The sequence below is a fragment of the Vulpes vulpes genome, chromosome 8 (assembly GCF_048418805.1).
Source record: "Vulpes vulpes isolate BD-2025 chromosome 8, VulVul3, whole genome shotgun sequence".
Classification (NCBI taxonomy): domain Eukaryota; kingdom Metazoa; phylum Chordata; class Mammalia; order Carnivora; family Canidae; genus Vulpes; species Vulpes vulpes.
Genome location: NC_132787.1, coordinates 92,912,182 through 92,939,574, shown reverse-complemented (window position 1 = coordinate 92,939,574; position 27,393 = coordinate 92,912,182). Strand labels below are relative to the sequence as shown.

Genomic DNA, 27,393 nt, shown 5'->3' with positions numbered 1-27,393 from the left:
AGAGAGGCAGAGACACAGGCAGAGGGAGAAGCAGGCTCGATGCACCGGGAGCCCGACGTGGGATTCGATCCCGGGTCTCCAGGATCACGCCCTGGGCCAAAGGCAGGCGCCAAACCGCTGTGCCACCCAGGGATCCCTGGTTTTTGTTCTAAATTACTGGGTAGTAAATACACACCCATACCATCCAGCAATTGCATTTCTGGGTATTTATTCTAGAGAAATGAAAACTTACGTTCACATAGAAACCTGTACATAATTATTTATAGCAGCTTTGTTCCCATACTGTCTAATTCATTTTTTTTAAGATTCTCAAAGTGACAAAATTATAGAAATAAAGGACAGATAAGTGGTTGTCAGGAATTAAGGAAAGGACAGGAGGGTGTGATTATAAACAGCTAAGGGAATCTAAGTGGGGGTATAGTATATGGATCTTTACATGTACTAAAATGCCATAGAGTTATAAACAAAGATATATATCTAGTATCTATATGTAAAATGAGTGAATGAAAAAAACTGGCAAAATCCAAGTAAGATCTGTAGTCTAGATAATTGTATTGTGCCGGTCAGTTTCTCAGTTTATGATAATATACTACAGTTATATAGGATGTCACTTTGGGGGTAGGTGAGTAGTATGTACCTGGATCTCTCTGTAACACTAATACAACTTCTGGTGAAGGTAAGAGGCCATCTATATGTATCTAATACATATCCATATGTATCTAATCACCAGAAAGGATGTCTGCTGTAAAATCATATCTTCATCCATTGTCTTTTGGAAGTATTTTTCTGGATCACCTTACAAGTTGGATTTTCTTTCTTTATGCAGCATTTCTGACCTTTGTCATTTCTTAGAAATGACAATAAAATAAATAGAAATAAAGATTAGAAATAAAAATTCTATTTCTTAGAAAATAATATGTCAATCTAACTTCCTTTCTGCTTTTATTTTTTTTCTTCTCCTTTTAGTTGTTTGCGTAATTGGCCTTAAATGAGGTGAGAGTGAAGAAAACTAGAGCCATCTCTGGAAACCTCGCTACCCCACTACCCTGGAAGCTACCTTCTGGAATATTAGACTTGACCATATCTGTTTTCAGGACTCATTATGAACAAAGAAGTCTCCCAGGTGGGAATTATACTTCTTCTTTTAAAAGAGCTTTGTCTCTACAAAAAGTATGGAGGGAAAAATGATTACCTGTTGACTCTTTTTGTTAATGGAAATATGTATTTGATTTGAGAGCTTCAAGGTTATTATAAAACATGTGCTGATATTCCTAAAGGAAAATATTAGAGAAGTTCTAGATTACATTTTATGAATCACTTTAATGCACATTTAAATGAATATAGGATTCATATCTATATTTTACAATGTGACCATTATTGAATTAAAAATGGCAAGCGGGTAAGTCATCCTTAGATTTGGTCTATCTATTTCTAACTTGTATGCAGTCATTAAATCTATATTTGGTGCCCATTTTTTACATTTGGGCATTTTTACATAGTTGTTTTCTAAGAGTTTGTGAGTTGAGGGAAGAATACTTGTGTATCCATGAACATGACAATGATCATAGCAGCCTATAGTTAGAAAGATAAACATGCATCAAGCCAAGACAGTGGGTAAAAAGCTGAAGGTTAATCAGAAACTGATTAATCAGTAAGTGGAAGACTTCCAGTGGGAGGTTTTTTAAATTAAAATATTTTTAATTGAATTATGACATTATACAGATAAAAGTTACAAGTTTTAAATATAGAACTCTTGAATTATCACGTGCAAATTTGCTAAACAGGTTAAGAAGTAAAACAATATCAGCACCCCCAGAAACTCCCCTCATCCCTGCCTCAGCTCTATACCACCTACTCACTTTAAAGGAGAAAGTTGTCACCATGGAGAGTGATAGCCACCAACTTGAATAGTGGGGTGTAAAAATCATAGAAGTCAGAGACAGTTAAATTTAGTTGGCTGACAAGCAATACCAATGTTTGGAATAAACAATGAACTTGGGAGATAAAGGCAAGACTATTTGTTGGCAGAGAGCTTTAAAGCAGGGACTGGATATGCAAAATGATTTGAGAAAATACTCATTTGATCCTGCTACTTCTCACTCTAAAATCTCATTGGTTTCTAGAACACACTCCAGATTTCTGGCTTTTATGAACTGATGGTACCTTGTATTTATTAATTTATGTTTTCTGTTATTTGAAATCAGATTGTTGATTCTCAATAAAGAGAGAGAAATAATAAAGCATTTTGAATATTAAGCCGTTTTGCAAAGTAGGGTGTATTATATAAGTAAGATAAATTTTAATCATATAGGAGACCCCTCTCTTTAATAGTTTTCAGGAAGGGAATGTTAGTACCTTGACTTCATGAAAGAGAAAGGGAGAGAAAACAGAATGATCTAATGATTGATCTCTGGTATCGGTGTCTTTTTCCATACTCATTGTTCATTGAGTGACTCTGAGAAAGTCTCTTTTCTTCGTATCACAATGAAAACTTCTATCTTTTCTATTTCCCTTTAACATTTATCAAAAACAATTTTAAACTTGCCATATAGTTGCAAGATTGGTATGCTCTCTATGCCTCCTACCACTTTCACCAGTTATAAACATTTTGTTACATTTTCTTTATCTCTCTGTATATTTACTATTATTTCTGCTCCTCCTCTTCCACCACCACCATTATGATGATGATGATGATGAATCATTTGAGACCTATAGACATTTATGATCTTCTACTCCTAAATATTCAGTATGTTCTCCTACTTAACCACAATATAATAATGAAATTCAGGAAGCATTTTCATTATTGTTATTACTTCATTTATAGTTCATATTAGAATTTTATCAGTCGTCTGATCCAGAATCACACATTGTGCAGTTGTGACTGCTCTTTGGTTTCTTAACCTAGAATTATTTATCAGCTTTTCTTTGTCTTCCATAAAATTGACATTTTGGAAGAGAACAGACCAGCTGTTTTGTATAGTAGCACTCATTTTGAGCTCAATATCTGTTTCTATCTGTGTTTCTTTCTGAAGAGACTATATGATGTGTGAGACTTTGGAGATTCATAGATTTCTTAACTGAGAACCTTATCTGGTAGAACAAAACCTATAAAGATTTTTTTCAGGAGAAAGTCTGTTAAAACATGGTAGGGGCCCCAAATTCCAAAAGATAGATTCCTAAAGATGATTTGGACAGTATTGAAAAGAATTTTATATGTGTGTGTATGTATACATATAATCTTAAAATCCAGCAAGATTTATTAGCTTTTGGACAAAAAATAGGATTTGTAATGGCAAATTTTTTTTTAATCTTAGAGAAATAGCACATTTCATTTTAAAGTGAATCACATCTTATAGGAAATAATTGTTTTATAATGGTGAGAGAAGTCAGGATTAGACATAGGATCAATTTTATTTATTTCTGTATGATGTTTGGACTAAGAATTGAGAAGACTCTCTCTTCTTATGTTTGAGATTCTTGTAAATACCACCCAGGATTTCTAGAGGTGGCATAATTTAATGTCAGCTCTTCTGGGAAAACTAATGAAGAAGCATTTTAGTGTGGAAGCAAAAGTTGGGAATATATCTTTGGCTTTTCTACTTATCAGTTATGTGCCTGTAGCTTAGTTATATAAGTTGAAATAAAATAAAGCATAGCCAGAATCTGGAATCAAACTGCCTAAGAATGATTTTTATCTCTGCCACTTGACAATGTTGAGCTGATTAAAAAATGTTTCTGTGCCTTGGTTTCCTCATTTCTAAAATGGATTATAGTATTATCTATCGTATTTTATGAGTGAATGAATTAGTAAGGTTTTATGAGTAAATTAGATGCTTAGAACAATGATTGGCATATAGTAAATGCTCTGTAAGTGTTGGTCATCATCATCATCATCATCTTCATCATCATCATCGTCAGACAGTAGTTTATCAGTAAGATAAAGCTGTTGAACTCAGTGATTCTGTAAGTAGAAATAATAATACATACTTCATAGAGCATTTGTGAGGAAAAAATGAGTTATACATATAAAATGCATAAACACTGTATTATTACATTGTCATATCCTCTAAATGGATATTAGTAGGCCTCCTTTTTTGTGAACCTTTTTATTATTTTGTTCCTCTCAAATACTTTGTTGCTGACTTTATACTATGCAAATGGAAACAGATAAGATAGGCATTTTGTATGTTCTTTCTTATTTGTTTTTTTTTTTAAAGATTTTATTTATTTATTCATGAGAGACACAGAGAGAGAGAGATAGAAGCAGAGACAGGCAGAGGGAGAAGCAGACTCCTTGTGGGAAGCCCAATGCGGGACTCAATCCCAGGATCCCGGGATCATGCCCTGAGCCGAAGGCAGACATTCAACCACTGAGCCACATAGGCGTCTCCATTTTGTATATTCTTAAGTGCCTATAATAAAAAGATTTGAGAAGCAGTGCACTAGACGACAATTGATAGAGTCTCTCTGATTCTGAACGTTTGCATTATTTTCCATTGATCCTGAAATATAAGCATTATTTCCAAAGTTGTTGTTCTGTCAAGAACACTGGAAAGTGAAATTTGAATTTCACTTGTTTATAGTTAGTCTTTCTTTGGGCATTGCACTGGAAGGGGTATGACTAGCTCAATTAGTATGATCATTGAGGAAATATTAATGCTATTTAACCAGCTATTCCCCTGAAATGCTTGGGGATTTATTTTTCATTTCCCAATGGGTATTAATAAGGTTTTGCGAAATATAAATGAATCAAGTCAGATGACTTAAATTTCAAGCTAGGCTCAAAAAATATATATTCTTCTATAAATTTAAGCAATGAAGATTTTATGTACATTTATATTATGATTTTATTCATGCCCCTTCTGCAGTTGGGGGGATGACCCTGAAATTAACTGGAGGTTTACCTGACTTGATCATTTTCTAGTGCCCTCAAAATATAATTCCATTGTTTTGGCAAATAATTAGTATGTAGCTCTATTACTTTGGTACTTCTGCTACCTTATAACTTTAAGGATCAAATTTTAGTATATTTATTTTTCTTTTATTGGTCTATATATGTACATTTAAACATACTGTATTCCAAAATGAGTTTCTAAAATATTTGAGGGAAATTGAACAGCTTCTGATCAGAGGCTTAACTCTTATTTTAGATTTTGGAATAATTTTTTAAAATATTTATTTATTTTAGAGAGAGAGCACATGTGTGAGCAGGGACAAGAGCGGGAGGGAGAGAGAGGATATCTGTGTCTAATGCTGATCGTTATTCTCTTCTGGCCGCAACTTTTAGCTGATTTTCTGCTCATTAATATTTGAATCTGAAAGAGGGTGAAATTGATGGGAAGAGAGAGACAATGAAATTTGTATTGCTTAGTTTTGTCTTTCTGATCACCATTTTCTTTTTTTAAGGCTGTTACTTCTTTACTAAACTATTAAAAACTTTACTCTGCAAGTAAATAAACTTATTTTTTTGTTTACACAGCTAAAAAGAGCTGTGGTCAGGAAGACTAATTTTAATCTCTTTTATTTATTTATTTTTTTAAAGAAATACCAACATATTTTCCACAGTTAGAAAGATAGGGAACTGAGTTTTGGAAGACATGGTACATTGTATATACAATTACCCAATGTTGTAGAATAACTGGAATCATCTAGTTTAATGGATTTCTAAGGAAATGTTGAGGGTGTTTCTGCCCAGTTGTCTTAATAAGATAGTTGCCACAAATATGTATTTCATATGCTGACTATCTTTCCTCAGGCACAAATACAACAGGAGTATTTTAACAAGGTGAATGTGTGTTTATTTTTTATTTCAAAAAATTAAATTTTAAATAAAGTCAATGTGAGGAATTTAAAATATTGGGTTTTAAAAGTAATTTGATTTTTCTTTTTCCTGTATTTATGTTAATAGAAAACAAAAAGTAAACTTTTATGGCTCTTCAAAACTTACTCTTTCCTCTTTCCATTTAGAAACTATAATGCAAAGAAAGCATTTTTCTTAATCTCTAAAATAAGCTTTTAGTGGTAAATATGAATTTACTAAATCGTTTTTCAAAAACTACATATTTTTAGAATTTAAGTTACCAAGTCCTTGATACTGCATTTATTATTAACATAATATATGTAAGATTTTGCACAGGATTTTCTTTTTAAAAAATCTGATGTTTTATAGAATCAGTGAAATAAGATAAAATGATGTCTTTGTTGCTTTGAATCCATTTTTGCCTTTATTTTTTATTCCTGGCCATAGAGTTCAGATACTGGCAAACCACTTATGGCAGAGTCTTATTGGGGCAAGGATTCCTCTCTGGGCCAAGGATAGCCACCACCTGAGTTCTGGTCTCTGGTTTTGTGGATTCAGAGTGACTTTTTGTTTCCCGATATTGAACGAAATCTTTGTTTAGGCATTAGCTTCAAAATATCTAGTTTTTAACAAAAAAAAAAAAATAGGAAACATTCAGAGAAACAAGAAAGTAAGGCATATACACAGGAAAAATAGCAATCAATAGAAACTGTCTCTAAGGAAGTCAAGACATTGCACTTAATAAGAAAAAGTAAATAAATTGGATTTCATCAAAATTATAAAGACTTTGTTCATAAAACAAAATGTTTGCAAGTCATATATCTGGTGGAGGCTTAGTACTCTAATATAAAGAATTCTTATGACTCAGCAATAAAAAGACAACCCAATTTAAAAATGGGCAAAGGACCTGAATAGACATTTCTCCAAAGAAAATATACAAATGGCCAATAAGCACATGAAAAAGATGCTCAGTTTCATTAATGATTAGGGAAATAAATGCAAATCAAAACTAATGTGATACCATTTCACACCTCCTAGGATGGCCTGAATTAAAATTACAAAGCAGAAAATAACAAATTTGGTGAGGATGTGGAAAAATTAGAACAATTGTACATTGCTGATAAAAATTTAAGATGGTATAGGCACTATGGGAGACAGCTTGGCAGTTCCTCTAAAAGCTGGAGAGAGTTACAATATGACTTAGTAGTTCCATTCCAAGAATACCAAGAGAATTGAAGACATGCTCACATTTATACATACAAATTTTTACAGGATATTTATTGATAAATAGCTCCTGAAATGAAAGAACCTAATGTCCATCAGCTGATGGATAAACAAAATGTGGAATATCTAAACAGTGGAAAATTATTCAGCCATAAAAAGGGTGGTGAAAATCCCAAAGTTCCCATACTTACTTACCACATGAGAAAGATTTCAATTGACAAGGCAATGAAAAGACAAAAAAATTGAAAACATCTTTTAGAGGACCGTAGGTGTCTGAGGATGTTAGTCTGAGAAATGTTTCCACATGGCAGTTGCCCAGTGCAGAAGCTCTTTGCTTATCATGATTTTCCTGTGTGATTCTTTTCATACAGCTGTCAACTTGGAGAGATTTAGTTCACAGAATGCCTCTCTCATCATATCAATGCTGTTTTGTGCTAATTGCCTGCTAAGCAATTTTAAAGTATATTATTAGAGTTATTTACTAACATCTTGTTACTTACTTTTCAAATTATGTGGTTCTCAGCTACGTCTGGGGAATGAGTGACAAATGTCTTATGTTCTAGAAATTTATAATTCAAATGAAATACAAAACACTAATCTATTTCTTCAGCCCCACCTGTTGGTTTTGTCTGGTTTATTTGAGATAGATGTGGTTTCTAATTCCTAAAACTGTTCTCTACAGATGGCCTGAAGTTGTTTGGGTATAAGTTAGTGACTCTTTTCAAATCAACAGAGTACTTTTATTTAGAAACCTTAGCTCTTTTTTAAAAGGTGATATGCAAATTGGTTTCCTGAAACCAGCATTTCTTTTCTTAATGAACCTTATTTAAGTACCCTTACTGCCAAATGTAAAGCCATTCCACAAATAGAACAGCTGTAATAGTTTTCACTCATCAAAGGTTTTGCATTCCACTATCTGTATATTGTGTTTTGTAAATAGAAAGCAGTTAATACCAGAATCATATCATCAGCACATTGTTGGTGACTCTCATAGCTTCTTAGTGTTGGCTCTTATTTTGGTAGGCTGCCTGTCTGGCTGCTGTTGAATTATTGTCTAATATCTTCTCAGTTCCAGAATCTCAGATAAATTTAGAAGATGTCAGGCTCCAACCTGTAGTCTGAGGGGAGAGCACAGTATGGGGAATCTGATTTTAAATCTAAAAACATTTGTTGCTCAAAATGATACAGTCTGTGAGATTGTATTATTTATGTTTACAGTTGTATGACTGTAACATGACCTCATGTCTCTACAATACTATGAAAAATTGTAAGAAATTTCCCCCAAATGGTACAAAATTAGAAGAGATGTTCTCCAATTTCTAGATCAAGAAAACAGGTTTTTTTTTTCCATTGAAAACAGAGTAACAAGGACTTCAAGTGAGCTCAGTTTCTCAATTATAAGAAAGAATTCCAGAGTTTTATGAAGGATTCCAGAAAATATTTAACCATAAAATATCTTAAATATCCTTTAAACTTTTAAATGTTGTATTAGTTAAGTAGTTTTGTCACTTCAAACTCATCACCTGTTTTAGCTTCTGTATCTCTTGGGCATTTTGTTAGACAATGGATATACAGTAAAAAAAAGATCTAGTAACTGGCTTTGAGTTCATAATATAGAAGGGGAGGCAAGCAGGAGAATTACATTTTATAGCATAGTATAGTAAGAAGTATATGGCCCTTTCTATTTTGAGAGCCAGTAGAATTCCAAGTGGGTAAATTCTCAAATGAGTATAACTTAATGTCTTTGGAGGCAGAAAAGACGGACAGATAAGGAAGTAATAAGTAGTCCCTAAGCAGGAAGTAGGGACTTAGCTATTTTTCTTTTGGTTTAGTAAACTCTAAACTCTTCTCTTTATTTTCCTCTTTGTTTCTTCTCTCTTCTATTTCTACTTTTAGTTAGTGTTCCTTCATTATTACAAAATTTGTTGCATAGTTCCATTTTTTTATATTAATACATTAAAAATATTACATTTTTTCTATGTGAATATAAAATGAAGTGGCTTCTTTGAATTTTCATAGGAAAAGAAGGTAGCAATTATATTAATTATAGTAATATTTTACTCAAATGATTATTATTTTGTGTTTGGGTTTCAGAATCGTTTGACATCTTTTTTGTTGTGGTGGTTGATATTACAAGTCTGGCATATTTGCCTTTGCGCTGAGGCTTAAATTGTAATTATTTTCCTTATCATAGGTCCTTCCTCTCTCCCACCATAAGAGATTTAACAAGTTTTTTTTTTTTTTAATGACAACATTAAATGACAATGCAGCTCACCTTATTTATTCATCATTAATAGAAGCCTGGAATTTAAAAGTCCAGCATATTTTATAAATGTTGAGTTTGAGGTGACAGATATCCAAATGAAAAAGTCCCATTTAGCAGTTGGAAACTTAAATACCAAATTACTGAGATGAGAAAGATTGTACTTACCCTTTGTAGCAGAATTTTTAGAATGGAAACCAGACCTTGTCATTCCTCTGTTCTTTACCCTCCACTGATTGCCTAATTCAGTCAGAGTAAAGCTAGTCTTTAAAATGGTTTTTATGGCCTTACATGATATAGCCTCCCATGATCTTTCTCATCTTTCTGAGATCATCTGTTCCTTACTCTCTGGTTCTAGTTACATTGATCTCTTTTATGTTTCTCAAAAAGCATAGTTATGCTCTGGCCTTAAGGGTTACAGCTCTTCCCTCTCTGCCCCTGCCAGGAGCACTCTTTCTCCAGATACCTTTCTCCCTTCCCTCACCTCCTTCAAGGCTTTGCTCCTATCTCAACTTCTCAATGAGGCCTTTTCTAACTATGCTGCTTAAAGTTGCTGACCCTTCCAGAACTTTCACACATATCTCTATTTTCGCCTAATTTTTCTCTGTAACACTTAACCACCTTCTAATATACTCTATAACTTACCTTTTATTTATTGTCTCTCTCCCTTACAATAAAATGAACCTCTCTGAAGACAGTGATTTTTATAAATTTTATTCACAGCTGTGTCCCCAGTACCTCAAACAGAGGCTGGCATATACCAGGAACTCCATAAATATTTGTTGCTAAGTTAAGTTAGGGCTACCCACTGAGATCAATTTAAAGTTTTCTGACTAATATTTACCTTTCCTGGGAGCATGAAGTATACCAAAGATTTTATTTTTAAAGTCTTTCCTTAAAAAAAAAAAAAAAAAAGTCTTAGGCTCAAAACTAAAATTAACGTATGTAATCTACATTTGTGTATAACTATTAACTTATAGATTTTATATATAGTCATAAAGTATAGTATATAACATCTGTAATTTACTGGGTGGCTCAGGCGGCTAAGCATCTACCTTCAGCTCAGGTTATGATCCTGGGATCAAACCCTGCATCAGGCTCCCTGCTCAGCGGGGAATCTGCTTCTTCCTCTGCTTCTCCCCTTGCTCATGATTTTTCTCTTTCTCTCTCTGAAATAAATAGATTTTTTAAAAAAAAATCTATAAATACTTCATTAAATGGATGTTTAGTCACTTAATTCACCAGGGTCCTATAATAGATACACAATAGATGAGAGCTGATGGAAACTTTGTATATTATGTCAAAGTTAAATGTCCTGCAGACAGTGAGGATTTAGTGAAGGATTTTAAGCAAGAAATTGAGATGAGCAGACTTAAATTTTTGATAGCCCACTCTGTGTCTCAGGGAGACCATCTGGAAAGCTACTTTAATAGTCCAGCAGGAGGGGATGAGAGAATATGAAGAAGGAATGGATTTTGGAAATATTTAGGAAATAAAAATTGACAAATCTTGGTGTCTGCTTGAATGTGGGGTATGAGAGAAGAGGCTAGAATGACTCCAACATACCAACTGAGAGGAGAAATAGAAATATATGCGGTAATGTTAAGTTCATTTTGGAAAGTTGAATTTGAAGTGCCTGTGTGACATCTGGATAGAGATATATGGTGAGGAATTGGATCAGGGGTCTGAGACCCAGGAGGTGTGAGCTAGAGATGGAGTTTCAGGGATAGTCAGTACAGAGATATGTTTTGAAATCATGTTGAGTGAGTGGTATCACGGCAGGATAATGTATATACTCTGAGGGAAAAAGAGACCTTAGGATGTTAGGACCATGAGGAATTCTGACTCCGAAGAATTGGGCGAAAAGTACTCAGAATAAGGTAAAAAGAAAAACCACACTAAATTCTCATCTGTCAGTTCATAACTTAAACATCACCTCTTCAGAGAAGGCTCAGGTGATCCCCCAGTTAAAATTAGGTCTCCTCTATTGCTTCTATTAACCCTATTCTTTTTCTTGGTAACTTTTATCACAATTTAAAATTCTGTGTTATTTTTGTGTCTTATTTATGTCTCCTACTGCATGAGGGCAGAAACCTCTCTTTTGCTGTCCATTACTTGCTCAACTTTTAGCACAGTGCCTGATGCATGATAGATGGATAGATTTATTTGTTAAGTAAGTGAAGAAAGTTTGGGATCACAGAAGCCAATCGATGACAAAGTTTCAGAAGGTAACTATTTCACATGTTGCTCTAAGTCCAGTAAAGTAATAATAATAATAATGATAGCTAGCAGTATTGAGCCCTAGTAAAATGAAGGAATGAAAAATGTCCGCTGTATTTATTGATGAAGAGGTTTGGGATGAATTATCCACTGAGTGAACACTGCCCCTCAGGGAGCTCTCTGTCTATAGAGGGGGTGATAACAATAGCCAGCTTCTCCAGGAGCTACAGTATGCTCTTTATATGCACCATTTAGTCCTCACAGCAAATCTGAAGGTATGTGAAGGTAATTATTACCCTTATGTTACGGATGAGGAATTAGGTTAAGGAGATTACACACTTTGCCCAGATAGTGGTTAGGTTGAGATTTAAACTTAAGGCCTTCTGACCCCAAGGTCCATGCTTTTAACCACTGTGCTCCAGTAGGGGGATCCAGTTGATTCATCAGGGAACTGATACCTTGAAAATGACATTTGAGCAGGAATGGTTTAGGTGCTGTTTATAGGACAGATTAGAAGTGAGAGTGACTGGAATTGAGAAACCAGATACACGGTTCTTGCATTAATCCAGAATGAGACATTTGGTTCCAACTGGAATCATAACTATATTTGAAAATAAAGGAGAGGATGATCTAAGATCTCTTATTAAGGAAGAATTGACAGAACATAGATACCAGTTAGAAATCAGGAGTAAAAGGGAAAAGTAAAAAGTAATTATAAGACTACAATCCTAGGCATTGGAGATTTTTATGAACGGTGCTTCTAATATGGGAGAAATTCAAAATGTGCCCTTTTGGTTGCATGAAATAATAAAATTGTGATTAGAATTTTAGATGCTATTTATAACTGAAAGGGAGGATTGACAATCTTTGGTATTGAGAAAGGGCTAGAGACAGAGTAAGAGTAAGTTTTAGGACAGGAGGAAAAGGATTTACTAGATGTATTAACTAAAACCATGTGAGAGATTCTTAAGGATCTTGGTCTTTTTTGTAAGAAACTTTAGAAGCACAGCTGCCATGGCTTAATAATTTTATAATTTAAGGAAAAGTTAAAGGTTTTTCCCATTTAACAAGAATTTTCTTTCCTTTTACAAGAATAGGTGGAGTGAAAAATAATGGAGGAGGTGTGTTGTTTGGCACTAATAAAATACAAAAGGTAGTGATAAATATAAGGCCAGGAATATAATTCTGAGTGTCGTTAGGGATTCTATGAAGAATAGTGGTTGATAGGGACAGGTCAGAAGGGATCTGTAAGTGCAATCACTAACTGGCACAACATGTGAGAGAGAGACCTGGCTAGCATGCTCAGGGAAATGACTTTGTGTTCTCTGGCATCTATACCAAGATCCTAACATAGACTAAACATTTGATCTTTGTCGCCTGACTACATAGACACAAGGTTAGGAGTATAGAATTCAAAGTTGGTAAGTACCAAATCTAGTTCATTGCTTTAACTTCATTTGTATATGTATTATTTATTTTTCCTATTGTATAACATCCCAAACCTTATGAATAAAAGTTGTTTAAAATTCTTTTAAAAGTATAACCTAAAATGAACATAAAAAATATCTGACTCCAGATTATACATTGTTTTTACATTTACATCTAAAAATGATGTTTTTTCTCTGAAAAAAATTTCAGTATCTACTTCATGATTCTAATAATATTTTCATCCTAATTGACCTTTATGATTTCATAAGAGCTTATTAATTTTGTTTTATAGATACAGAAAAAAAAGTATAGAAACATTAACTCTCTGCTTTTGTATAGATGTAGTGGTTTTTATGACAGCTGTAATTAGCTATTCATTGAGAGACTACAAAGTTTAGATATCTTCTAACCTAAGGGAGCCTCCTCCTCCCCTGTGGTTAGAAAGCTCACCAGGCTAGATTTCTTATTGTTGTCCTTCCTTTTTAGGTGTGAAGTTTTTCAACATGAGTGGCCTCGGAGACAGTTCATCCGACCCTGCTAACCCAGATTCACATAAGAGGAAAGGATCGCCATGTGACACACTGGCATCAAGGTAGGAACACTCTTTTCTTAGTCTATATCTGAGAGAACTTCTTTATCAATTTCGACATTTTAGAGCTCCTGTTCCATCTACTCCAAGTTTACTGGTCTTCTTTGAGTCCCTTAGACTTACCATGCTGTCTTGCTTCCCCAGGGCCTTTCCACATGCTTGCTCCCTCTAGATTTCCTGGAACCTATAGAACACCTGTATGTTATCCAGATGCCAGCTTAGATATATTACCACCTTAAAAGAAGCTTTATTTCCATAACTATTATATTAAATCTCCCTCATTCGTGTGTCTGTCTCACATTATGTCTATAGCTCTGATCCATAATTTCAAGTTTTTACTAATTATGTGATTATTTCACAAATCCCTGGCTTCTCCACTACACACTTAGACTACCATTTGTTAAGGACCTTGTCTGTTCTTACCGTTTTATCCCTAGTTTGTAGCATAGTATTTGGATTATGTAGAATAAGGACACAGTAAGTATTTGTCAAGTGAATAGATAAATTCATTGTACATCTTTAATTGCTATCTTAGAACATTATGGTCTTAGTAGAACAAAGAAATATATTGTTATAATGTTAGGATTTTAAAGGATCTCTATTTATGAAATTAAATATTTGTATATTGTAAGGAATATGATCACCTTCAATTGGCTAAAAGAGAATTACTGCTAAGGAGACTCTAACAAATTCCGATAGAAAAGGAACCACAATCACATCAAAAGAGCAGCTTTCTACCCTTTGAGGAGAAGAGTGGGGATCCAATCACCTTCTAGGATCTAAAGCAAGCTTTCTCAGCCTTTCACACTATTGTCATTGTCAGCCAGATAATTCTTTGTTGTAGGGCACTATCCTGTATTGTAGGATGTTTAGCAATATCCTGGGCTTTCACACTAAAGGCCAGTAGCATCTTTATATCATTTGTGATAACCAAAATGTCATATCAGTTGTGATTGCCAGAAATGTCTTCAAACATTATCAAATGTCTGTCAGTATTTCCCAAGGATGGGGAAAGCAATATGGCCCCAGTTGATAATAGCTGATCTAGAGAGTTGAAGTGACAAAAGACTCTTTTGTCACTGGATTACATGCTTTTTTTCTCATGACAAGGAAAGTAAAGGATTTTAACGAGAGTGCTAGGGCTCTAGGCTGGAGAGAGAAAAGTTAATCAGTTCAGAGAACTATCATAGATCATAACCTAAGTACTCATAACCACAGGTATGTATCCAGATGCTCAGAGGATATCAAGATACAATCCAGATTTATGTTGTCAGAGTTAATGAGAACTATCATAGAGAGATCATAACCTAAGTACTCATAACCACAGGTAATGAGTTAACTAGAACTGAGTTAATGAGAACTATCATAGAGAGATCATAACCTAAGTACTCATAACCACAGGTAAGTCTCCAGATGCTCAGAGGATATCAAGATACAATCCAGATTTATGTTGTCAGAGTTAATGTTCTTATTTCTATCTGTATATAACAAAGTCAGTTGTTTACAAAGGAAAACTTAAGAATAAATAATTAAAACTATGTTTTTTGGATTTCATTTTTTTATTTGGGGGAATTATTTAAATCTATAAAAGTATAGACACTAAGAAAGTATCTCTACTCATCACATATATTTTATGGTATTGTTAGTATTTTGTTAATATTTTATCATATTTGTATAGTCTTGTTTGAAAAAAGGTAGTAAAATAATGATTAAATTGATCTGTCTGCAATTAATTTCTCCATTTTTAATGATTATGTATATAAAAGGATTGGTGAGTAAATATATATTGTACAATACTGTATAGCATATATATTTTCCTATGATACACTCTTTGCAGCATGCATCTTGAGATATAAGCGCATAGATTCAGTCCTGTCACCTTTTGATTAAATACTATATTACAGCAACGTACACCATTTGAAAAATCCATTTCTCTACAGAAGAGAGCTTCCCTATAGATAAACAAGCTTTTTGTTAGAAATTTTCTCTCTTACTGCTAGCACTGCAGCGAACATCCTCATATATACCTCCTACTTTATACGTAAGAGTTCCTTTAGGATCTGTGTACATATTTTTTGCGGGGGATCTGTGTACATTTTTTTGTTAACTAGGTAACTACCACATTGCTCTTCAAATAATAAGCATCCAGAGCTTTTTTTTTTTTTCACATCCTTACCCACACTACTCTCTCTCCTCACTTTAACTCTTTGCCAATCTGATTGATGTGTGTGGGGTTACAGTTTCAAGTATATTTCACTGATGACTAGATACATTGATCATGGTTTTTGTTTTCCTCTTCTGTGAATTTCCTGGTTATATCTTTTGCCCATATTCCTGCTAAGGTGTTTGTCCTTTTTATTTGTAAGAGTTATGTTTAATTTTCTAGGTACTACTATTTGTTGCTTAAACTTGATTCATATGCTATCTCCCAGTCTAACTCTGTTTTTGAAATCTTTTGACTTATTTTAAAACCTTCAGTTTTCATGTGTCAAGCTCATGGGGGGGGGGTGTCTTATTAAAGAATATTTTCCCCTCTACTTCAAGACCTTCACTGCATTTTTACATATTTTCTTCTAATAAATATTTAAAGTTGTAATCAATCTGGAATTTATTTTTGTGTATGATATAGTTTTATTTTTTCCTACGAAGAATAGAAGTGGTTATGAATGACCCTATCCTTTCCCTGCTTTTGTGCTGTTAACTTTATCATAAACTGAGTTCCTGAATAGATAGAGATCTAGTTTCGAACCTTCTTATGACAGTCACCTTGATATCTGAAGGGGCAGGACATTCTTTTTTGTCATTTTTCAAAATTGTTTTCCCTGTTCTTGTCCCTTTACCATTCCATTCAGATTTTAAAATCAGTTTTATAAGTTTCCCCTGGGGGGAAAAATACTCCTGGGATCTAGATTAGAATTTCATTTACTTTTATGCATTAAATTGGGAGAGAAATGACATTTTTATTTTCTAGACTCCAGATTCTAGAGCGTTCTTATTTGTAAATATAAAGGCTGTTCACTTATTCAAGTCTTCACTGTTCTTCAGCAATAGTTTATAATTTTCCTCTTTGAACAACTAGCCCGTCTTTAGTTAGATAATTCCAGGGTACCACAGAATTTTTATTGCTTTTAGAAGTGATATCATTTTGTCTATTGCACCTTCTAATTGGCAATTTTTAATATACAGGAATACTAATGATTTGGGATTATTGGTCTAATGTTCTGAACTTTCTTATTTGTTTTATGGTTTATTTATAAAACTTTGATATTTTTGTACCTACATAATCATGTTATTATAAATATCAAAAAACTAATATATTATTCTCAGATGTTTTAAAGATAATCCTTATATGTTTGTAAGGATAATCGAATGTTTGCTTTCAGAATGTTTGAGAACATTCTCTCCTTCAGGTTTATAAGTGTGGGCTTTAGTTTTCAATTGATATTTTTGATATGGTAAACCAAAACTTTGTGATTTTGAAACTGGAGTTTGCACATGAATACCACCTTGTCATGTTTCTTTTGGTTTGTTATCTGCTGTCACTTTAAACAGATTTTGAACTCATTAATCATAAAAGTGTACGTTATATTTTAGGGTATTGAGAGCCCTTGTGCCCATGAGCCCTGATAGAGTTTCTTAGTAATTGTTTGATGGGATGAGATGTCTCATATCTCCTCCTATTCTCTTTTCTCCATTCCTTAACTCTACTGGAGAATGGGGATTAAAATGCTGGTCTCAAAATAGTGGATAGCTGTGCCTTGTGCCTGTATAACATTTCTAATTCAGCTCAACAAGTGCTTTATTAAGTGCCTGCTATTCAACCAGCATGGTGTGCATGATGTTATAAGGATATAAGTGAAATGAGGCATGTTTTCTATCTTCAGGGAGCTTGCAAATCTGGTCATGCCACACATTCTTCTAAAACCCTTCTGGGCTTCCTCTTACCCTGAAAATAAATAATCATAGCCAAAATGTTGATAATAGATAACATTTATTGGACTAATAGCCAGGAATTCTGCCAAGCGTTTTACATGTATCATCTTTAATCCTCACAAAATTCTGGGAGATAATTAATGTCATCATCCTTGTTTTGCAGTTAAAGAAATTGAAGCTTAGAGAAGGTAAATTGCTGCCCAGGTAACTTGCCCAGGGTTACATAGCTAATAAATGACTGAGGAAGTTTCAACTTGTGCTTTTAAGCAATATACCATGCTCTTTATCATGGTGTATGCAAGAGCCCTCATGATCGGGCCTGGTCCTCATCTCTTGCCCTTTTGTTTCTTATTTATACATCAGCCATGCTTACATACTTACAGGTTCTTTACATACAATACTTACAGGTTCTTTAACTTGACATTTTCATTCTCATTTTATACCTTTGAAAAAGCTGGGTTTGTTTGCCTCCCCCACCCTGAAACCAATCCCTCTCTACTGGCTGGGTTGGGACAATTCATTCTCTAAGTCTAGGTGCTACCTCTGTGAGCTTCTGTAGTATTACAGTCTTGTCAGTGTAATAGCTCCTTTTCTTTATTCTCACACTAATTGGGGCTACCTCTAATTTAACCGTGGGTCCCTGGTACATACTACAAGGTTATCTGGCACATAATAAGCAGAGGAACATTTATGAAAAAGCTAGTAGTTGAAAACAAAAGATACATGAGGAGTTAATTCATAGCTTTGTTAACTAGCATGTGTGCCAGATCAATGGAAGTCTGTTGGGCTGGTGAAATGTAGGTGGCCCAGAGTAATAAAGGAAACCTTCTTTTCCATTAAGGTAGAAATTTTTTGTCACACCTGCCCCTTCTTCAGTTTTAACTTTATTTGAATATATCTGCTCTCATTTTCTGTCCTTGCTTATTAGTTACTTCATTTTGTGGTGATTTTCCTAGTTTCATTCTTAAGTCATTTTATAGACGCCTCAGCATTTCGTTACTCTTAGCTTCTTCCTTCCTCTGTCACCTCTCTGTCTGACTATCCTGCCATTCTATCACTTTCTTTTACTCTACAGTGGTGTCAGGCATTTCAGTTTTACATAAAACTTAATGTCAAAAACAGATTTGAGAGTTCCACCACATGAATCCAATTTACTCATATTGGAATTTAGACTCCTGGATTTAAACAGATCATACTTTAAACTGAATCTACAAAATAAGTGTAGTATGAATTAGTTTCTCTAAGGCAAAAACTTGTCAATTTGCAGACATGGGGTTCTCTGAAACCTTGCATATATGAAAATGTGTGTTACTCATTTTCTTCATGTTTTCAACACCTTGGTGTGAAATTTGTCAAAATACCTTGCTGCATATACCATCTGGAAATTCTCAGATAAAGTTTTACTAAGTAAGATGAGACTAATAACTCAATAATGAAAGGCTTTAAAGATAAAGACAATGATTATTATGGTTTTAAAATTTGGTTATGTTTTGGGATGTGTACCATTTTGTAGTATTTTGTTTTATGTAGTTAAATACATTTTATTGGTTGACTTGGTTCTTTTCAACACTACTACATTGTTATGGAAATGCTATTGCTTTTATCGTGTTTTTTTTATTACGAAAAGTGGTTTTTTAATTGTCAATTATGAACTTTTTAAAAAGCAACTGATCTTTCCCTCTTTTCACCTCTTTTTTTCTACCATTATACCAGATGATTTTGATTGCTGCTTATTAAAACAAAGAGCTATTTGTGACCAGTCTTTCTTATTATGTTAATTTGATAATGGAAAAATTCATTTCAAAGTAATACTTCACTGTCTTTGCATGTATTACATAAAGCAAGTTGCCTGATGATTTGGCTAATTAAACCAGGAGTAAAGACTGGAAAACAAAAGTGAACGATATTCATTCACTTCATTTGAATGAATATAAAATGCTAGCTGTTTGCACTATTATCCTTTGTTCTCATTATTTTGCTTCCAGATAAATCAAAATTGATTGTATTACATTTATGAGAACCTATAAATAGATGTCTTTTCTATTTTTTTAGAACAAAGTTGTATACAAAAGACATTCTCTGTACCTTATCTCTAATTATTGATCTATTATTCTTTTTATTTTACTTTTTGGATGGATACTCCTTTCTTTTTGATGAGGACCAACTAATGGTCTAATCATTATACAAATTAAGAGTTTATTAGAGATGAGTTTTTCAGATTTCCGAGTATAACTTATTTGAACTAGTATAATCTCACTGCTTAATTGATATATATCAAAGTTATTTGAAAATTCACATTTTCTATTTCAAGGAGTTATTATTTAGAATATAAAATAAATTCCAAGTGCAACTTGTATATGTACTGTCTGCTTCCTTTTAATGTTTAACATTCATTGGCTATTTGAAATATTTGATACATTTACATCATTAAGGAGGAAATACATCTGTGATGGCAGTTTTTCTTTTTATGTATTTTGGCCAGAATTGTCTTCTGCACTTTGGTATTTTGGAGTATCTGTTTTTCAGATGTGAATTTAGATTGTTTTCAAAATCTGACTTTATATTTCAGATAAAATTACAGATCTCTATAAGGTTGTTAATATTAAGTACTTGAACAGAGAAGGAAGTATGGTGATAGAAATGTACACTAACTGGTTTTTCTTTGTGGAACAGCACTGAAAAGAGACGCAGGGAGCAAGAAAATAAATATTTAGAAGAGCTAGCTGAGTTACTATCTGCCAACATCAGTGACATTGACAGTTTGAGTGTAAAACCAGACAAATGCAAGATTTTGAAGAAGACAGTCGATCAGATACAGTTAATGAAGAGAATGGAACAAGGTAAACAAAACAAAACCATGGCTGTGTGCTTTTTTATAAGGACCTTTATAATATGTGATTTTATTTTTTTATTATTAAGAAATTGCTTTGAATTTCATAATTTTATTAAACATTTTTGTTTAGATGGTCTTTATAACATGAATCTGAGAGCCTTCTTGTTATAACAACAAGGCTTATTAATTTAACTTGAACACTTGTTGCCTTGGGAGGTTATAGAACCTGGTACCATAAGGGATAGAGTCAAGAAACATAAGTTGTGGTGTCAGACCTGAAGCTTTGGCACAGTGTTGAAAGACAGTAGCTCAGTTGTAGGTAACTCCCTCCATCTGAAAAATAAGTTGGTCTCTGCCTTGGCTCTGGGTGTGGGAAACAGTCTCCTCTGAGAAGACTCATTTTTTTTTATGATTCATATTTATACTAGCCATATTTACTGAGGACCCCACACCACAAAATCCCCAGCAAAGAGTTAAAAGAGACCAAAGGCAGAGTGTCTCTTGGCCCCAAGACATTCCCAAAGAAAAATTGCTCCCAAGGTGATTTTATGCTAAAACTTTAAATGACATATGAGGAAACAATCTACAGTAAGTAGGACCCCAAATAACAAACATAAGGAATAGTCCCAAAAGAACTTCAGATTAAGAGCAGCAATGTGAAAAGATTATAAACAAATATATTTGTAATGATTAAAGTGACAGGATTTTAAGATTTTATAAGCTGGAAAGTCAATTGTCTAGTGACAGCCGATTGAGCAGACAGGAGAAACTGGTATTTTAAGTCTGCAGGGGAAAGCCAGTAAGAGGCTGTATGTCTCCTTGCAGCTTGATCTTAAACCCTAACAGCCTGACTCATGCTCCCTAAGTCAGAGGTGAGAGGACTCCCCTGGGGATCCTGAGCAGTCCAAAGGAAAAGACACACAGACACTGACCATTGGGAATGGGTCAACATGACAAAATCAGTTCCCTGTCTTGCCCCCTCTATCCACATTTTCTCCCTACTCCCACTAGAGCCCCCTAAGGGTGAGGATTTTTGTTTGCTCATCATTGTGTTCTCCATCTCTAAAACAATTCCTGGCTATGTAGTAGACTTTCATGAATATTTGTTGAATAAATAGATGAAGGGTTGAAAGATAGTGTGAAGAAATCCCTTAGAAAATAAACTAAAGTAAAAAGATAAGCAGTGGAAAGCAAAGGAAAGATGGGAATTATGGGATTAGTTCAGGAGGTATAACATATGATTAATTCCAGAAAAAGAGAACAGACCAAATAGAAGGGAAGAAATTATAAGAGTAATGATATAAAAACAAAACACTTCTCAGAATTAGAGCAGTGTGGATTTCCAGATTGAAAGCACTCATATAGTGCTCAACACAGTGAATAAAAAAGAAAGGAAAAAAGAAAAAACCCATACCAATGCACAATTTTTAGAAACTACAGAGAAAAAAACAAGAGAAAGAAAAAATAGGTGCATACTAGATTTTCAGAATGTATCCAGATTTCTGAATAGCAGCACTGAAAAATGAGAGTTCTAAACCTGGAATTCTGTGTGCACCCAAATGAAGTATGAGTGCAAAATAAAGACATTTTCAGATGTTCAAAGCCTCAGTTGAAAAGTTTTTTTGTGTACTTTTTTCAGAAGTAGCTACCAAAACCAAGAAAGAAAGGCATAAGATCTTAATCCAAGGAAACCATAGAATCTTAACAGAAGAAAGATAGAATAGAGACTTAGAACTACAGTTGTTCATCTTCCTAAAAATGTAGCCAGTCCCAGTTGAAGCAGGTAGATATGGGTCTCCAGGAGGAATAGTTCCATTTAAAAAAAAAAAAAAAAAGGAAGAATATCTGATGACTGACCAAATTGAGAGGAATTTTTCAGCTCTTGGGGACAGTTTAGAGATGAGTTAAAAAAAAAAAACTAAAACACAAAATATAAGAAATGTAAATTGTAGCACATACCTTGGCTCATTTGTGAACCATGTATTTATGTAGCTACAGTAACATAGACATTAAATACTGATTGCTCTAAAAATTCTTGTAACTATATTGGGAGAATGGAGGGAGGGAGGGAGAGTGAGGGAGAAATATATGTGTAGAAGGTTGATGTAAGTTCAAGTCTTTTTATGATTGAATGTCAGTAATGTCTGTCATGAACATAATCAAGATATAGCAAATAAACATGTTATTGGGAAATACAGAATATATTAGCTACAATTATAGGCTAGGCTACTGTAACAAGAGACCCCAAACACAGTAGCTTTAACAAGATAATCTATGTATGTGTCAGAGGTTGTGATTCCTTCCATCTTTTTTGCTGTGTCATTCCTAGTATATTACCATTACTCACATGGTTAGACATGGCTCACCTGTCCATATCCCAGCTGACAAGAAGGGGGAAGAAGAAAATGGGAAGGCATGCTTCTTTCCTTTTAAGGATAAGACCCAGAAATTGCATGTCATTTCTGTTCACATTCCTTAAGCCAGAAAGTAGGTCACTTAGCTACTCCTGCCTTAGGATTTGCCTAAAATTTTAGATGTTTTGCTTTTCACACAGTTATTTAATTTACTTGGACTTGATGGTTTATGTTTTTTTGCAAACTTGTTTAAAACACAAAAACCTGTGTTTTAATACTATAAAAGCATGAATTGATGAAGGAAGTAGATCTTAGAAATAAATGAGAAACTTCTATACCATAATAATAATAAAAAGATAGCCCAATTAAAAAATAGGCAAAGGCTCTGAATAGACATTCTCCAAAGACCTATAAGTGACTAATAAATTAGCACAGGAAAAATATGCTCGATATCATTAGCCATCAGGGAAATGCAAATCAAAACCACAATGAGATAAGATAGCTATCATCAAAAAGACAGATAACAACCGTTGGTAAGGATGGGAGAAATTGGAACCCCTATATGCTGCTGGTAAGAATGAAAAATAAAATTGTGCAGCCGCTTTGGAAAATAGTCCAGTAGTTCCACCATATTGTCCAGCAATTCCATTTGTAGGTATATATCTGAGACAAATGAAAACATATGTCCACATGAAAACTTGCACACAAATATCTATAATATCACTATTCATAAATAGCTTAAAACTGGAAACAACCCATATATCTATCAGTTGATTAATGGATAAGTAAAATGAGGTATACTTATACAGTGGAATATTATTTGGCAACAAAAAGGAATTAAGTATTGACAAATGCCTCAATATGGATTAACCTTGAAAATAGGCCAAACAAAAGAACCCATCACATAGGACCACACAAGTATGTTTCCATTTATATAAAATGTCCAGAATAGGCAAATACTTAGAGATAGAAAGTAGATTGGTGGTTGGCACAGGACTTGGTAGTTTTGGGAAAATGGGGAGTAACTCTGCTGAAGAACACAAGGTTTCTTTTTGAGATGATGAATATGTTCTAAAATGCATTGTGAAGGTGGTTGCACAATTGTGAATATACAAAAAACCATTGAATTGTATGCTTTAAATGCATGAATGGCATGCTATGTGAATTGTAGCTCAGTAAAGCTGTTACTCTGAATACTATATGAGATGACATTTTACACCCATTAGATTCACACACACACACACACACACACACACACACACACACACACAATTGTGACATCAGCTGTCCATGCAGATAAAGAAAAATAAAAACCCATGAACATGACCAGTGGTACATTTTCTTTAGAGAACAATCTATCAAACTTAGCACTTTTTTTTTTTTTTAAGATTTTACCTATTTATTTGAGAGCGCGCACAAGCAGAGGGTGGGGGGTGTCGCAGAGGGAGAGGGAGAAGCAGGCTTCCTGCTGAGCAGGGAACCTGAAACTGGGCTCGATTCTGCAGCTCCAGAATCATGACCAGAGCTGAAGGCAGATGCTTAACCAACTGAACCCCCTAGCTCCCCAAACTTAGTAATAGAAAATACACAGACCCTATATGATCTAGCAACTTCACTTTTAGTATTTACCCTAAAGAAACCTGTCACACATGTACAAAAAAGGAAATACTGAAAATAGTTTATTATAGCACTGTGATAGTCAAAGGTTTGTTAATAGTGAACTAGGAAATCTGTGGGTTATTCATATAATATAATACTGTATACCAGTTCAAATGAATGAATCAAATCTATATCAGTGTGCTTAAATTTCAAACATAATATTGATTGATGAAAGTAAGTTGGAAAAATTCTTTATATTTATGTAAACTTTAAGACACAAAACAACAATCTGTTATTCATGAAATCATACATGTGTGTACTTAAATAATAAAAACAGCTTAGAAATTATTACACTGACCTCAGAATGCTGGTTATTTCTGAAAAGGGACAGAGGAGAAATGGTGGCAGAGCATTAGTTCTGTGTGCAACATTTATTTTTTAAAAAGGAAGGACCTGAAGCAAATGTTAACATCTGTGAAAAATGAACAGTGGCTATGTGAACTTATGCTATGTCATTTTCTGTTTTTTTTTTTGTAATATATGAAATAGTTCATATTTTAAAGTGAAAAAATGATATCTGTATTCAATAATACCACATTTGGTTTTTGGCTAACTAACTAGTTTGACAGATTGGAAACTTATTTAAGTATAGTGCTGCTTTAAGATGATGGATGACTTTTCCAGCATAGCATCACTGCACAAAAGAATTTCAGGATCATTTAGCGGTTACGGGTTTATCAATCAGATTGCCATGACATGAATGTGAAAGTTTAGCTAATTCATGCAGGCTTTAAAGGAAAGAGCATTTGTTCACTCTTTATTCAGTGGCAATTGATGAAATCAGAAAAGTATAAAAATGGAGGAAATCATCATTCTTCTACAATTTAGTCATTTCTTAAAAACTTTTGGTGTAGACTTTTTCAAAAGGCTATCTATACTGTTTTTCCCACTGTTGGAACACTGGACTTAATAGGTTAGAATTCAAATTTTCCTGTTGCCATTTATTAGTTATATGATGTGCAACACGTTACTCAATCTTTGTCACCCTCAATTTTGTCATCCATAAAATGAGTATATTAAGATGAAATAATACTATTAATAAATATCACCTAGATTATAGATGTTATTTGAATCTTAAATTAGGTGAATCTTGTCTTCACAAACTTGCTATTATAGAGAAATGTACCCTTTTTGGATGTGTGACTTTTTGTTTCTTTATTATAGAGAAATCCACAACTGATGATGAAGTACAGAAATCAGACATCTCATCGAGCAGTCAGGGAGTGATAGAAAAGGAGTCCCTGGGACCTCTCCTGTTGGAGGTAGCTGTTCTCACTTAGTCACAAAATTATCAAAATCTTTGATCTAAGCCAATTTGGTTTTTTCTTTATCTTTTATGTTTTACTTCTAATTAATAAATTTTAAAACACAGTAAGTTTTCAAAAACCTTTAATAATTATTTTATAATCTATTTTGACAGTTATGGCTATTTCAGAATTAAATGTGAATAATGAATATGAGAACTTTTCATAAAGGCATTCTATGTAGTCAGATGGAAAACTGAAGCCTGCTGCACGGCTCTGCCGTTTATTCCTGGAGTGGTTGGGACTCTTTGGGAGCATAAAACATTATAATTTAGTTTGCTAGTGCTATCTATGTATATCTATGGTAGAATTTCACTTTTGAGTAAGGGATGCCACACTTTATCAGAGTAGATGTTTTCCTAAAAAGTTTCCTGATTAAAATTTTTAATTGTTTATGTAAATACTATAAGGGAACTTAATATTTTAACAACCCTCTCCTAAACTTTTTAAAGTGAAGAACCTTGAAACTCGAATAATCTTGTAATTATTGTCATTTTCTCCCCAGCTTTTCCTGTCTAATCCTCACTCCCTCTGTTCTCAATGCAGATGTTTTATTTCCGAGCAAGCTCATCACCTCAAGTGCCCCCTCTCATACATGAATGTTTACGAACATGTGTGTGGACACACTCATTCCCTGCAGAGTATGCCTTTCTGTCTCTAGGCCTAGTTTCATTTGTACACTTACATGTATACATATACATACATATATATATATACACACATATACACATATTTTATATATTTTTAATATATTTTGTATAAATAATAAATTCTCCTTTTCTTGTCCTGCTTGAAGGCCCTCCTTTTTGGTGAAGTCTTTCTGACAACTCAGACTTGTATGGGTCTCTTTATGTTCTAGCTCCCGTATACCTTTTCCTCTATTACCCCAACTAATTGCTCTTTTTTTTATTATCCATAATTCTCTCCGCCAATACTGCTAATGTGAGAATATTCTGAAAATTCAGTTTTTGGCTTTTCTAGCCCCAGAAATTCCTTGTGTGCTTTAGGAGATGACACCTAAATATGTACTTCTTGTTCTAACCCTTCACATACTCTGTTCCTTTATTTTTAACAGGCTGCTAAATATTTTTTACTCTCCTAGTAGCAGTTTGCCCTCAGAATCTAAATTCTTCATTTTCCCTTCATGTGACACAACCACTGTATTACTTACACTGTCAGTTTTAATGATTTTTACTAAGGAAATGCACATATTTTGTAGATAGTAAAAAATATATAAAGACATAGGTCATTGAAACTGAATAGAAATGACTGCTATCTGAGAGTGTGTATGCATACAGGATCGAGAGGGGATGCTAATCATACCTGATCGAGTCCGACGATTTTTATTATATCCTCTTCATAACCTACTGAATTGAGTGTGTGACACATGACCATATTTTGGAAACAGTGTTGTAACAAGTAAGGTAAAAATGTTTATGGTAGAATCTATGTGGTGAATGTACGGATGTTCACTACAGAATTCTTTCAAATTTGCTATATTTTGAAATTTTAAAATGGAAGCTATTAGAGGAAAATACGTTAAAGAAAGAAAAGTAACTTTTGGTTTATTTCCAACTTCTACCACATCTCCTTGCCTGGTCTGGCACCTGTCACCGGCCCCCTCCTTGAGTACCCTTGGCGCTTCCTGGAGACCTGCTCTTCCCCAGCATTTACTGCCTATCTCTTCTACCCCACAGGATGTTAGTAGACTAATTCTTGCATATTGCCCAGTTTTCGTGTGTTGGTTCTGTCTGCCTTCTCAGTGCCAAGTTTAAAGCTAGGCTCA

At 33.9% G+C, this 27,393-nt stretch overlaps 1 protein-coding gene across 22 annotated transcripts in view; it reads left to right on the top strand.

Moving 5' to 3' along the window:
• NCOA1 (nuclear receptor coactivator 1) overlaps nucleotides 1-27,393 on the top strand; it is a 241,938-nt gene that overhangs the window by 134,713 nt on the left and 79,832 nt on the right. For all 22 annotated transcript variants that reach the window (XM_025983969.2, XM_025983974.2, XM_025983972.2 and 19 more), the window contains 4 exons: nucleotides 967-1,123; nucleotides 13,422-13,527; nucleotides 20,131-20,297; nucleotides 25,468-25,565. In XM_025983969.2, the coding sequence (XP_025839754.2) occupies nucleotides 13,439-13,527; nucleotides 20,131-20,297; nucleotides 25,468-25,565 (354 nt within the window). In that variant the 5' untranslated portion in view covers nucleotides 967-1,123; nucleotides 13,422-13,438. The remainder of the gene's footprint in view (nucleotides 1-966; nucleotides 1,124-13,421; nucleotides 13,528-20,130; nucleotides 20,298-25,467; nucleotides 25,566-27,393) is intronic.